The sequence below is a fragment of the Hemitrygon akajei genome, chromosome 23, assembly GCF_048418815.1.
Source record: "Hemitrygon akajei chromosome 23, sHemAka1.3, whole genome shotgun sequence".
NCBI classification, from domain to species: domain Eukaryota; kingdom Metazoa; phylum Chordata; class Chondrichthyes; order Myliobatiformes; family Dasyatidae; genus Hemitrygon; species Hemitrygon akajei.
Window position 1 is genome coordinate 25,352,494 of NC_133146.1, and position 15,577 is coordinate 25,368,070.

The 15,577-nt window shown below is 41.3% G+C and overlaps 1 protein-coding gene across 2 annotated transcripts in view; it reads left to right on the plus strand.

The window, feature by feature from the left end:
• Positions 1 to 12,061: 12,061 nt before the first annotated feature.
• jmjd1cb (jumonji domain containing 1Cb) overlaps positions 12,062 to 15,577 on the plus strand; it is a 178,832-nt gene continuing 175,316 nt past the window's right edge. For both annotated transcript variants that reach the window (XM_073027229.1, XM_073027230.1), the window contains exon 1: positions 12,062 to 12,556. In XM_073027229.1, coding sequence (XP_072883330.1) covers positions 12,398 to 12,556 — 159 coding nt within the window. In that variant the 5' untranslated portion in view covers positions 12,062 to 12,397. The remainder of the gene's footprint in view (positions 12,557 to 15,577) is intronic.

Here is a 15,577-nt window from a genome sequence, read left to right on the forward strand (position 1 = left end):
CTTAGCAACGAGGGAGGGAGAGAAGAAGGAAGGGAGAAAGAACTGGAAAATGATGAAGTACCTTGGGGTGGTTCAAGGGGAGTGAAGGGTAGCGAGTGAAGAAGGGGGCACTCTACTAGTAATCTAAAATATATTTAATTATTCTTCAAACTATAAATACACAATCTATTTTTAACTTCAAATCTCTGTGATAAAATATAGAATTTAACTTAGAACATTTTGTTATTAGTCCTCACTGTAAAAACTCATGCTATGTATTAAGTAACATGAAATTGTGGAGCTATCTCACAATACATTTTAAGAACTATCCCAGGGTAGTTTCTCAGAATTTTTTTTATATATGCAGAAAGAACCTGGGGGACCTAACCTTTCCAACATCCTACACATTCCACTTTGGTCTTCTAATACTGACCCTGTACACTTGGCTGTCAGTATCCCCCTTTTATCCCCTTCAGAATGTTGACAGGCATATTATGAATGATCCCCGAGCATCACTGCCTTGACAGACATCTTGCGAATGAGCAGAGCGCATGCCAGTTACCACATAACCTCTCCTCAACGGTCTTCCCAAAACTAGCACATTTTACTATTTGTCATTAAGTCAAGTCACTTTTTATTGTCATTTCGACCATAACTGCTGGTACAGTACACAGTAAAAATGAGACTACATTTTTCAGGACCATGGTGCTACATGAAACAATACAAAATCTACACTGAACTATGTAAAAACAACACAGAAAAAACTACACTAGACTACAGACCTACGCAGGACTGCATAAAGTGCACAAAACAGTGCAGGCATTACAATAAATAATAAGACAATGTGGGTGAATGACCTTCTTAAATCACTGTGGTCCCTTTACTGCTGATATACCCAGTATTCTATAGCGGGGTCTTTCTTGCCTCACCTAATGTTTTTGATGCCTTTGTCCTTTCTGCTATCTCAAAATTATACTATTCCAAACTAGTATTGTGTTCATCCAACTCCCTTTAAATCAAAAAATGCATCAGCCCTGAGAATCTTGCATTATTCTATTTTGGTGATAGATATTTTCTGAAGTTTCTATGGTTACATAACACACGTCATTGAATGTCCTTGCTGCAAAGTAGTGCAATGGAGAGGGAAGGGGAGGAAAAGAAGCCATTAATAGAAAGTTGCCTCTTAGCTCAATTAATGAGGATAGCTGTGCACAGGAACACCAATCACTCAAGTTCCGATGGAATGAATGGGGAAAAAGAAAACCTTTTCGGAAAAAGGGTCCGAGCATGCATTGTTAGATGGCACATCTTCACTTTATTTTATGTGCAGAATTGGTTCCTGAGCTCAGGTCTTCAACGTGCCAAGAACAAGCAGCACAATGGAATGGCCTACGTCCAGGAGAATGCAATAGCTTGTCCTCTGCAATCAGACAATTGAAAGAATGGATGTAAGATAATGATTTGTGTTATTGTGGTTGCATTAGAGTATCCTGTAAGCAATAAAGTTGAAAGGATTTAGGATACAAAAGATTAATTGGCACAAGTGCTGCATCTTTGGTTCATTCATGCATGATATGATCTCATTATATCACTAAATATTGTTAGGTTCCAGAGTTTCATTACCATAAACAAGCCAAATGAAACCCAGTCGTATCCATCAGATTAGAATCAGAATCAGGTTTATTATCACCGGCATGTGATGTGAAATTTGTTAACTTAGCAGCAGCAGTTCAATGCAATACATAAACTAGAGAGAGAGAAAAAAATAAAACACTATAGTAAATATACAAGTAAATCAATTATGTATATTGAATAGATTTTTTAAAATGTGCAAGAACAGAAATACAGTATATTAAAAAAGTGAGGTAGTGTCCAAAGCCTCAATGTCTATTTAGGAATCAGATGGCAGAGGGGCAGAAGTTGTTCCTGAATCACTGAGTGTGTGCCTTCAGGCTTCTGTATCTCCTACCTGATGATAACAGTGAGTAAAGGGCATGCCCTGGGTGCTAGGGGTCCTTAATAATGGACACTACCTTTCTGAGATACCAATCCCTAAAGATATCCTGGGTACTTTGTAGGCTAGAGCCCAAGATGGAGCTGACTAGATTTACAACTAGATTTATGGCCAGTCTGCACTCTGCCTTGCTGGCCTTGTTTCATACATTACCTTGATTAAGATAAATCCTCAGTATAGCATCCATGTATTTTTGAGACAAGACAATGCATAGCCAATGCCACTTCCCTCTCACTGTAAATGTCTCCATATCAGGTACTTTATGTTTTGAGTTAAGTTTGCTTTGGCTTTCAGCTTTATATTCCACCAGACCTTAATAGGTCCCACACTTCTCTGTTAACTATCATAACAATGATAAAACCCGGCTGTATTTCTCAAGTGCTGAATATATTCCATGCTTTCCCCCATCCAGCCTTCATGTGCAAGGAGTTCATGGACTTCTGTCAATAAAATAGATATTATGCATTTATCTCCCCCTCTCTTCTTCTTGCCCAATTCCCCATTCTTCAAGCCTAAGCCCTTTTTATAAAGTTAATCTCATTTTCTTCTATTTCCCATCAATACCTTTCTTCAAGCTCATCCAATCCAAGTGACTCACATTCTGTTTCCACCAAGTGGATCAGAATTGGAAACAGGTTTAGGATTCTGACAAAATTTGGTAACTTTGTGGCAGCAGCACAATACAATACATGATAATTGTAGAAAAAAACGGAATTACAGCAAGTATACTGTATATATGTATATTAGGTCATTAAGTTAAAACAAATAGCGCAAAGAACAGAAATAAATAAAACAAAAGTAGTGTGGTAGTGTTCATGTGTTCAATGTCCACTTAGAGACTAGATGGCAGAGGGGAAGACACTGTTCCTGAATTATTGAGTGTGTGCTTTCAGGCTTCTTTCCTCCTTCCTGACAGTAATAATGAGAAGACAACATGTCCTGGATGACAACTCAACATCCATTCCTCCCTTTGACTCTGTAGTCCTTGCAAACTCTCCTTGCAAACCAAACCTCCCTTTGACTCCATAGTCCTTGCAAACTCTCAGCCAATGCCCAAGTTCTCTTCCCCAAACCCACATCCAGACTTCACTATTTCAAAGCACCCATCTTTCACCCTCCAAAATCATTCAAAACATTCATTTATTACCCTTGAGCACGTGGTTCTATTCTAGTTCCTGGCTAAACAGCACAGTACCTTAAGGTTTTTTAACCTTTAATTTTAAATCCTTATATGATATTGTTGCCCCCACCCCCAAGACCCATCCATTCTCTCCAACTCTGTAAGGATATATGCTCTTCTAATTGTCCAAACCCTCTGGACTTTTGAACAGTCGGTTTTAATAATTCCATTGTTGGTGACTGCAGTTTCAGCTGCCAAAGCCTAGATCTCTGGAGAACCCTCCCTTAACTTCTTCTAAAATATTAAAAGATGTTGAAATTTCTGAGAGAATGAAGTTAAATTCTTTAATCCATGCAGTGGTCCCCTATCTTTATAAAGCACGAAGCGTTTTTTTTTGCTCTTCTACCCATTGCTGTCACTTGATAATTCTTAAAGCCTCTTTCTTTAGCCACACCCAATGATTAGGAAAATAATGTAGAAGCTGAAAGACTGAAATTAAAAAAGAAAATGCTAGAAATATTCAGCAGAGTGTTGTGCAGGTCAAGAGAAAGAAAAGGAAATAATAGAACAGAAGCCAAGTCATAGGGTGAAAGTTAGGAGGGATTAAATAGCAAAATGGATTATGTGCAAGGTGAAAGAAGATTGTAATGACAATTTGAAATCTGTAGTGACTTTAAATGATTTTTTTCTCCATTTGTTAACATTTTTCTATATGGCTTTATGTCAAATTTGTTTGCCAATGTTTCCAAAAGGGGAATGGAGATTGTAATGACTTTAACTGATCTTTTCTCCATCTGTTAACATATTTCTATGTGGCTTTGTGTCAAATTTGTTTGGTAATGCTTCTAAAATTTAAGACATACTGCTTATACAATAGTCACTGGCTTGTAGCTGTACATGATGGAAAATCTTATGAAACCACACCAGATTCACTCTCCATAGAATACCCAACAATTAGAGGACTCTAGTGGACATGGGATATGGATGGTTGACCCAGTTGGATTTCCTATTCTTTGATAGATTTTTACATTGTTGGCCTTGTGATTCATATCCATCTCTGCAATCAACTTACATAACGTCGATGAGAGAGAAAAGGTTTGCAAACAATCATCATGATTTTTACCTTTCCCTGAACTTCAGCTAAGCTTTCATTAATTTTAGCAACGTATGTTCCTCTCGTGCTATCTTACAAGCATTATCAATCAAGACAATTTATCGAGAGAGAAATAATAACTCCATCCAATAGAATGAACATCAGTGGAATAAAACTGCCTACTTTACTAAAATCCAGACTTTAAAACATATCCTTTATTTTAAAGATTCCAAAATAACAATTACTTTCTTTACTTTTCTAAATTTTTGTCAATGCATCAATTTGAATTTTATTGAAATTATAACATATGAACAGAACATTTAGCTTTATGAATAGTTGCCTAGTCCCATGTGATAATTTGATCCTGTGCCTATTTGCTCCATTTTCCTTAAAGCAGCCTTATATTTAAGACTTGTACCTAATCATAAACAAAAGCAGACAAAGCTGAGAACTTATGACAACTTTACATCAGGAATAAATTTGGATGCATGTTCATTTCGGTCAAATCTGATAGCATGCATAAGGGGAATATGCCTTAAAAAGATATTCACATAAGACCATGAGACATAGGAGCAGAATTATGCCATTCAGCCCATCAAGTCTGCTCTGCTATTTCATCATGGCTGATCCATTTTCCCTCCCAAGCTCATTCTTATGCCTTCTCCCCATGCCCTTTCACACCCTGACAAATCAAGAACCTATAAGCCTCTGCTTTAAATACACCCAATGACCTGGCCTCCACAGCCACTTGTGCCAATGAATTCCACAGATTCACCACGCTAAAGAAATTCCTCCTCATCTCCATTCTAAATGGATGTCCCTCTATTATAAGGCTGTGCCCTCATGTCCAAGACACCCCCAATATATGAAAATAACCTCTCCACATTCACTCTATCTACTCATTTCAACATTTGATAGATTTCAATGAGATACCCCCACCTCATTCTTCTAACTTCCTGTAAGTACAGATCCAGAGCCATCAATACGATAACCCCTTCATTCTCTGAATCATTCCTATGAACCTTCTCTGAAACCTGCCCAATGTCAGAGCATCCTTTCTTAGATTCTCCTAATCTGTACAAGTCCACCTGCAGACTCCCTGCTTCCTCAACATTACCTGCCCCTCCACCTATCTTTGTATCATCCACAAACTTGGCCACAAAATAATCAATTTCATCAATTCTATCATCTAAATCATTGACATGTAACGTAAAAAGAAGCAGTCCCAACACCAACCCCTACAAAACACCATTAGTCACTGGCTGTCAAACAGAAAAGGCTGCCTTTATTCCCACTCTTTGCCTCCTGCTAATTAGTCAATCCACTATCCACGCTGGTATATTTCCTGTAATACAATGGGCTCTAATCATGTTTAGCAGCCTCATGTGTGACACCTTATCAAAGGCCTTCTGAAAATTCAAGTGCGCAGCATCCACCAATTCTCCTTGTCTATCCTGCTTATATTTTCTCAAAGAATTCCAAAAGATTTGTCAAGTAAGATCTCCCTTATGGAAACCATGCTGACTTTGGCCTATTTTATCATGTGTCTCCAAGTACCCTGAGACCTCATCCTTAACGATCATCTCCAACATCTTCCCAACCATTGAAGTCAGACTAACTGGCTGATATTTTCCTTTCTTATGCCTCCCCCCTTCTTGAAGAGTGCAGTGACATTTGCAATTTTCCAGTCATTCAGAACCATGCCAGAATCTAGTGATTCTTGCAAGATTATTACTAATGTCCCCACAATCTCTTCTGCTACCCCTTTCAGAACCCTGGGGTGCAGTTCATATGGTCCAGATAATTTATCTACCTTCAGATTTTTCAGCTTCCCAAGCACCTTCTCCCTACTAATAGCAATTGCACTCACTTCTGCCCCGACACCTTCAAACTTGTGACATTCTGCTAGTGGGTTCCACACAAATGCAAAATATTTATTTGGTTCATCCACCATTCTCGTGTCTCCCATTACTACCTCTCCAGCATAACTTTCTGGCCATCCAACATCTGCTCTCGCCTTTCTTTTACTCTATGTATATCTCAAAAAACTTTTGGTATCCTCTTTGATATTATTGGTTAGCTGACCTTTGTATTTCATCTTTTCCATCCTTTTGGCTTTTTAGATGCCTTCTGTTGGTTTTTAAAAAGCTTTTCAATCCTCTAATTTCCCACTAATTTTTGCTCCTTTATATGCCCTTTCTTTTATATTGTTCGTAACTTCCCTTGTCAGCCACGGTTGCATCATCCTGTCTTTAGAATACTTCTTCTTCTATGGATGTATCTATCCTTTAAATTTCTACCAGAAATCCCAGCCATTTCCATTCTGCCATCATCCCTGCAGTGTCCCCTTCCAATCAACTTTGGTCAGCTCCTCTCTCATGTCTCTATAATTCCCATTACTCTACTTTAATACTGATAAACCCAACTTTAGCTTCTCCTTCTCAAACTGCAGGATGAGTTCTATCCTATTATGATCACTATCTCCCAAGGGAGTCTTTACCTTAAGCTCCCTAATTGAATCTGGTTTATTACACAACACCTAATCCAGAATAACTGATCCCTTAGAAGGCTCAGCCACAAACTGCTCTAAAAAGCCATCTCATAGACATTCTATAAATTGTCTTTCCTGGGATCCAGCACCAATCTGATTTTCCCAATCTAACTGCACATTGAAATCCCCCATGATCACCATGACATTGCCCTTGCTGCATGCCTTTTCTATCTCCCATTGTAATTTGTAGCCCACATCCTGGCTACTGTTTGGAGGCCTGTATATAACTCCCATCAGGATCTTTTTGCCCTTGCAGTTTCTTAACTCTACCCACAAGGACTCTACATGTTCGGATCCTATGTCACCATTTTCTAAAGATTCGACTTCATGTTTTACCAACAGAGACACCCAATCCCTTCTGTCTACCTGCCTGTCCTTTTGATATGATGCGAATCCTTGGAGGTTAAACTCCCAACTATGATCTTCTTTCAACCGTGACTCAGTGATGCCCACAACATCATACCTGCCAATCTCTAACTGCCTTCCAAGATCATCTATCTTATTCCGTATACTGCATGCATTCAAATATAACACCTTCAGTCCTGTATTCATCATTCTTTTAAAATTTTGTCCCCATGTTATACTGCAACTCATCCCACTGACTTCAAATTTGCCCTACCATCTGCCTGTCTTCCTGACGGTCACACTGCACACTGCATCTGATTGTACACCAACTGCCCCATCCTTAGCTCTATCACTCTAGTTCCCATCCCACTGCCAAATTAGTTTAAACCCTCCTCAACTGCTCTACCAAACCTGCCCCCCTTGGGTTCAGATGTCACCCAGCCTTTCTATACAGGTCATACTGTGCCTTCCCCAGAAGAGATCCCAATGATCCAGAAATCTGAAGCCCTTTCCCCACAGCAGTTCATCAGCCATGCATTCATTTGCTAAATTGTCCTATAGTTACCCTCACTGGCATGTGGCGCAACCAGCAATCTAGAGATTACTACCCTGGACGTCCTGCGTTTCAGCTTTCTACCTAACTCACTAAATTCTCTCTTCAGGACTTCCTCCCTTTTCCTACCTTTGTCATTGGTGCCCATATTTACCAAGACCTCTGGCTGCTCACCTTCTTCCTTTAGAATGCTGTGGACCCAGTCTGAGATGTCCCTGGAATGCAACGTACCATCTGGGTGTCTCTCTCACGTCCACAGAATCTCTTATCTACTCCTCTAACTATGGAATCCCCTCTCTCTACTGCAGTCCTCTTCTCCCCCTTCCCTTTTGAGCCGCAGTGCCAGAGACCCAGTTGCAGTGGCTGCCCCCGGCAGATTGTTTCCCCTCCCCAACAGTATACAAAGTGGTAAATATTTTACTGACGGTAATGGCCACAGTGATACTCTGCACTAGCCACCCATTTCCTTTCCTTCTCCTGACAGTCACCCAGGTACCTGCCTCCTGCAACTTAGGGGTGACTACCTCCCTGTAGCTCCTGTCTATCACCTCCTCTGTTTCCCATATGGGCCAAAGGTCACTGAGCTGCAGCTCCAGTTCCTTAACACATGGTCTCTATTGGTATAACAACACACACAAAATGCTGGTGGAACACAGCAGGCCAGGCAGCATCTATAAGGAGAAGCACGGTCGACGTTTCTGGCCGAAACCCTTCGTCAGGACGAAACGTCTTGGCCCGAAACATCGTCAGTGCTTCACCCTATAGATGCTGCCTGGCCTGCTGTGTTCCACCAGCATTTTGTGTGTGTTGTTTGAATTTCCAGCATCTGCAGATTTCCTCGTGTTTGCTCTATTGGTATACTTTGGGGGGGGGGAGTAATAATTTTTTTGTAGGGCTTTTAAACATGCTATTTGATTCTACTGATAGATTGAGTGAGCTAGGGTGTTTCTTTGTGCAGCAAAGGAGGATGAGAGGTGGTTTTGCAGAGGTGTACTAGATGATAAGAGGCATAGTTTGAGAATATATCCAGAGCTTTTTTCCATGATGGAAATGACTACTACTAGGGGGCATGATTTTCAGGTGACTGGAGTTAAGTATAGGGGGAATATCAGAGGCAAGTTCTTTACAGAGTTTGGTGGGTGTGTGGAACCCTCATCCAGAGGTGGTGTTAGAGGCAGATACATTAGGAACATTTAAGAAACTCTTGGATGAGAGAAAAATGGAACACTATCTAGGAGGGAAGGGTTAGATCGATCACAGAGTGGGTTAAAGGGTCGGCACAACATTGTGTGCTGAAGAGATTGACTATGCTCTATATTAAAAATGTGACTCTTAAATGAGTGTTCGATTTCTCTTGTAATCTTTGACATTTGTGTCTAATGTAACCAGATTTGTAGTTGTAAAATAAGATTAATTCAATCTTATACATCTGCTCAAACAAGCAGAGCCTTAGTTAATTAGAATGAGAGATTCTTTGATAATGCAGTATTTCTTTATTGTTCAGCTGAACTGTCACCATAGACTACGTACCACCATGTGGTACAGGATATGAATGCCACTTTTTCTATTAAACTTATAATGAGAAGAAAGACTGCTGACCCAAGCAATGCTCTCTTTTCACAGCACAGAAATAAGCCACATAATCGACACAGTTGCACAGAAAGAGCTATTGTCCTAGAACATTGCCTATTCCCTGATGCCAGTGAATCATTCCCTTTTAGTTATTTATCCATTTTCATTTCTAAATTCCCATTGAACTGGCTGCTGTTAACCTTTCATGTAAAGCATTATAAATAATCATGGTGTCTAGAATAATTTCTTCTGGATTCTCTTGTTTTTTTGGCTAACTCTCTAAATCTATCCTTTCCTGCTTTTGCCCCTCTTGTTGGAGGCAACAATTTTTCCCCATTTACTCTGAACAGCTTTGATAACTCCATATGATCCAGCGCTAAAATTAGAGCATATTTTACAAACTTTAATCCAGGCTTTTCTCCCCTGACATTTGCCATGTAAATGTACTTTCTCTTTAAGTCTGGTGAGAGGTTACTTGTTACAACAAACCTGGTCAGTCAAAGAGCAGGAGGAAAGCATGTTTCAATTAATTCACTTGGAGGATTGGACTGAAATCATTAGGGAATTCAGAAGGTTATGCTGGGATGGACAATGATGTGTTTTGTCTGATGAGAGATGCTGATGTTCAGACATTTAAACTGCAATAATTCCCAGACTTTTCCAGTTTCATGGCAGAACAAAATTTTTGGGTTTAGCAGCAGATCTGTACGGTTGTGCATATCTATTTACTCTGATTCATTTTCTGTGCCGGGTCTGACTTGATGCAAGAATGGAGACCCCAAGAATAAGTTGACAAAGGGGATAAGTTGCTCAAAATAAAAGTTGCCTTCATTTAAAAAGGGCAAATTCCTTTGTACTATTACATTATGCTTTATTGCATTATTAATTTAACACTTAGATTGAACATAAGAACATACATTTAGCCTCATCAATTGTATAAACCTCACTGCACTCACATCTAGAAATACCTCCTTAGGCTCTCTCGCAGAATAAAGCATGACTTCCCTCTTTTCCAGTTTTGTCCTTTCTGAAATGAATGATGAGAAAGGACATGCTGGCATTTGAGAGTGTCCAGAGGAGGTCATGAGAATGAAAGGGTTAACATATGTGGAGCATTTGATCGCTCTGGACCCGTACTCACTGAAGTTTAGAAGAATGAGGGGGTGGGTAGGATTTCATTGTGAAGTACTGAATATTTAAAGTTGCAAGTAGAGTGGACATGCAGAGGATGTGGGAGACCAGAGCATACCCTCAGAATACAAAGATGTCTGAACCCTCTCCAATGCCAGCACACCCTTTCTTAGATAAGGGGTCCAAAACTGTTCACAATACTTCAAATGTGGTCTGAACAATGTCCATTGCACTTAGTTTCCTCACTAACAACTCAACCTGCTGGTTAACCTTCAGGGAATCCTGCAGTAGGGCTCCCAAGTCCCTTAGCACCGTTGATTTCTGAATTAGCTCCCTGTTTTGAAAGTAGTCTATGCCTTTATTCCTTCTATCAAAGTGCATGACCATATACTATATTCCATCTGCCACTTCTTTGCCCATCCTTCTAATCTGCCCAAGTCTTTTTGCAGACTATCACATCCTGCCTCTCCACCTATCTTTGTATTGTCTGCAACCTTTGCCACAAAACCATCAATTCTTCCAATCATTCACATACTGTATAACATGAAAAGAAGCAGTTCCAACACTGGCTGGTACGGAACACCACTAGTCACCAGCAACGGACCAGAAAAGGCCCATTTATTCCCATTCTACATCTTAACAGTCAGCCAATCTTTTATCCATTCTAGAATCTTTCCAATAATGCCACAGGCTCTTTTCATGTTTTAACCGCTTCATATGCAGCACGTTTTCCCCTCATGATGCACGTACATTATCAATGCTGTAGTAACAATGATTAAGCACTGTTAAATGTATCCACAATATCTATTATTGAAAACAACTAAGTCTAGATCGATCTTCAAATGTTTTACTTATGTAATTCCTCTTTCCTCACGTTGACAATGCAAGTACACAGTAGGTTATAGTCCTCCGTCTCAGCTGCGCTGTTTAATTGGCGCTGGAAAGGGGCTCCTAAACCTCCCCTCCTCCCGTCCTGTTGCTGCTGCGTCAGGAAAACGTGCTTGAGACAGTAGTACAAAGAGCTTCACGCACAAAACAGCAGAGGAACTCAGCAGGTCGAGCAGCATCTACGGAAAAGTCGATGTTTCGGACCGAGACTGTTCTTCATGACAAAGAACTCCATTTGTTGAAGAAAGCTACTGTACTGGGAATAAGACAGCTTGTAGCAGAGTTATCGTCAAAATCTGCTCTCTACTGGGATTGAGAATCACTGCTGATGATTATGAGATTTAGGGGAATTCCCTTTTACCACACACACACACACACACACACACGAGATTGATGCCGGGACGTAATTTAACTCCCTCAGATCTAATGTCACCAAATGGCATTAAACTCAGTTCGATGGCGACAGCTGTACACATACCCTCAGAGTTGTTAGCAGACAAACATTCATGTAAAAAAATTGGACCTTGTTTGAAGGAATAAAGGTTGCAATGTTATGGGAAACACACGTATTGCCAAGTCCGTGTCCGTGACATTAACCATCTGGTTAATGTTCTCCATATGTTCTGAATAAATTATGGCTGAAATTATTTTAAAAACATAACTGTCACGGGGGTGGGGGAGAAGAGGCTGTGACCTCCGCAGAGCTGTCAAACTGCATTGGTGGGGGTGGAGAGGGATGTCAAGCGCCAGCGCCAGCGCCAGCGCTGCGGCTGCGGCTGCGGCTCTGGGGGGAGGAGGACTATTTGCTGTCTGGTTTTGTGGTGGGGGAGCGCGTGGTCGCCCGGGCTGGCGGACGGATCTCCGTCTCCCTCTGGCTTGCCCGCAGCGGAGGGATACGCGGCCGGTTTGAGCTGGATGTCGGTGGCGGTGTCGAGCAGCGGCGAGACGGGCCCCGGAGTGGCGCCTCCTTTACGCCAGGGAACGGTGTCTGACTGACTTGATTCCCCCCACTACCACCACGCACCCTCCCCCATCGCGTTTCTTTGTCTCTCTCCGACCTCAGCCAGAGCGTTTCTGTGAAGAAGGATGTCAGTCGGGTGAAGTGTGATTTTCTTGGCGTTTCGAGTCGGGGGGTGGGGAGGGAGGAGGCGATGGCGGCGGGTCCGCGGATGGAACTGGTCGGCAAGCGGTTTGTGTGCGTGGGTGACAACGGCAGTGAGTTGGACGTGTCGAGAATCCATGAATGGGAATGGCGAGCCGGGGTGATCAGGGCCGTCTCTTACAAAGAGACCTCCAACAGTGAACTGTCGGTGAGTATGGGCATCAGGGCGCTCGGGTGAGTGTGTGTCACGGTGGGGGTGCAGGGGTGAGTGTGTCACGATGTGGGTGCAGGGGTGAGTGTGTCACGATGTGGGTGCTGGGGTGAGTGTGTGTGAGGGTGGGGGTGCTGGGGTGAGTGTGTGTGACGGTGGGGGTGCTGGGGTGAGTGTGTCACGATGTGGGTGCTGGGGTGGTGTGTGTCGGTGGGGGTACTGGAGTGAGTGTGTGTGACGGTGGGGTTGCTGGGGTGAGTGTGTGTCACGATGTGGATGTTGGGAGTGAGTGTGTGTACTCCTTAACGCGCAATTTACTAACAATGTCTTGTGGTTTTATGCCGTCTCCTGCTCTGACCCACCACTCAATTGCTGTTGATTACTAAATCACGCCAGATTCAGACCAATTTACTGTCATGTTCACCGGAGTATAGTGAAATTTTTTGCTTGCTCGCAAGAAAAGTGTGCGTGGTAATGATAAATGCAGCAATTGTTTCCCTAACGTTGTTTGTCGCATCAGCGTGCATATTCGGAGAAAACTCTTTCGTGTCTATTTAAATACTAGAGTTCTGGTATGTTGTGGTCCTCGAGGGAATAAATGCGGGCGGGTGCAAGGACCCACAGTTACTCCGGAGCGTGGCACGGTTGTGATGTTTTGCCTTGTTTTGTTATGGCAACTGTAGTGGAGTTTGAGAGTGATGGGCATTGAATTTACCCTGGAGATCCACATTTCTAGGGATGATTGTGTTGCCACTGTTTTAAAATATACTTGATACCCCGTTGCTAAAAATATTTATTATTGTGAAAAAACTTGTGGACTCATGATATATCCATCCATCCCATCGATTCTCAAAAAAATTGGCAAAATGAGGAAACAATCGGTTCAAGATAGGTTGAATTAAAATCTAGTTATGCATTATAACACAATTGTTCGTGGATCAGTAAAACAAGCATTCTTTGTGAGTGTCATTTTTATATTTCAGCTTTTGAGCACCCCTGTATAGTTCACTGGTGTTCATGTAATTGTTTTTTTCTCTAAAAGAGGTTGTTAGTACTGAGGGTTTTTAAAAAAATCCTCACCAAACTCTCAAGTAGTTAAGAATATAAATTTAATAGGGACAGGCCTTTGGAAGGGGATAATTTAACTGTGAAAGGGAAGAGTAATTTCAGGGGGAAAAAAAGTGTAAATAACCTAATAGAATGTAGTAAAGAGGTAGTAGAGCAGAAAAGGTTGATAAATAGTATTTTCAAAAAACTTTTATGATATGGTACCTAAGATTTATGATGGTCAGAGCAATAGTAGTTATTCTTATTGAAGGATGGTAGAAAACGGTGTACTGGAAGGAATTTTGCTATGATTTCTGGTCATAATTTATATTTAGAGTTACAAATCACAGAATTTGTGGATGATAAAATTAAGGATACAGTTAACCCTTGAGGGACTAAGTAAGAGTCCAGGAACACAATGAAAAATTCATCAGCAATTGAAAGGCAAAAAGCTGCAGATTGTGGATAAGTAGATGGAAAGTATTCTGTCTGGAGGTCAGTGATGTTTTACAGGGATCTGTTCTGACACCCGTGTTCTTTGTGATTTTTATAAGTGACTTGGTTGAGGAAGTGGAAGGGTGGATTAGTAAGTTTGCAGATGACACAAAGGTTGGTGGAGTTGTGGATAATGTGTGGTTGTAGGTTTACAGAAGGATATTGAGGGGATGCAGAGCTGGTCTGAGAATTTGCACATTTGAATTAGCAACAAAGGGTTAATGGCAGGATTCATAGCAGTGTAGGGGAACGGAGGGATCTAGGGGTCTCAGTCCATAGATCCCTCAAAGTTGCTGCGCAAGTTCATTGGGTTGTTGGGGGTTATGTTGTGTTGACCTTCATTAGTCGGGGGATTGAGTTCAAAAGCCACAAGGTAATGTAACAGCTCTATAAAACACTGCGTAGATCATACTTGAAATATTATGTTGAGAGGGATAACAAATCAACCACGATGGAATGGTGGAGCAGACTCAGTGGGCCAAATAACTCAATTCTGCTCCAAGTTTTATGGTCTAAGTAAGCCCTTCAGCCCATATGGTCCATGCCGAACTATTATTCTGCCGAGACACATTGACTTGTCCCTTCACACCCCTCCCTTAAAATGTACTTGTCCAAGCTTCTCCTAAATGTTGAAATTGAACCTGTATTCACCACTTTTGCTGGTGGCTCATTCCACACTCTTGCCACCCTTTGAATGAAGAAGTTCCCCCTGTATTCTCCTTAAATATTTCACCTTTTACCTTGAACTCATGACCTCTAGTTCTAATTTCACCCAACCTCGATGGAAAAAGCCTGTTTGCATTTACCCCATCTATATCCATTTTAATTTTGTATACCTCTATCATTCTAAGGTCTAGGGAATAAAGTGCTAACTCTTTCCCTGTAAATCAGATCCTCACAAGTCCTGGCAACATGCTTGTGAACAGGGGTTTCCAACCTGGGGTCTGTAGAACCCCTTGCTTAGTGGTATTGGTCCATGGCATAAAAAAAGGTAAACTTTCTCTGACCTTTCAATCTTATTATTATTTTTACTGCACACAACACTCCAAATTGGACCCTGCCAACCTCTTGTACGACTTCAACATAACATCCCAACTTTTTGCTCAGTACTTTGATATATGAAGACTAATGTGCCAGAATATCTCTTTATGACCCTATCTATCTGTAATGCCGCTTTCAAGGAATTACGGATTCCCAGATCATTCTGTTCTACTGCGCACTTCATTGCTGTACTGTTCACTGTGTAAGTCTTACCCTGGTCTGTCCTCACAAAGTGCACACTTGTCTGCATGAAATTCCAACTGCCATTTTTCCAGCTGGTTCAGATTCTGTTACAAATTTTGATGGGCTTTCTTGCTGTCCAGTATGCCACCAAGTGTGGATATAAAAACACTCCTTGGTACTAAAGTAGTTTGGTACAATATAATGATGTAAAAGACATCAAACGTTGATATTTCTTGCCAAAATGGGGTGAAA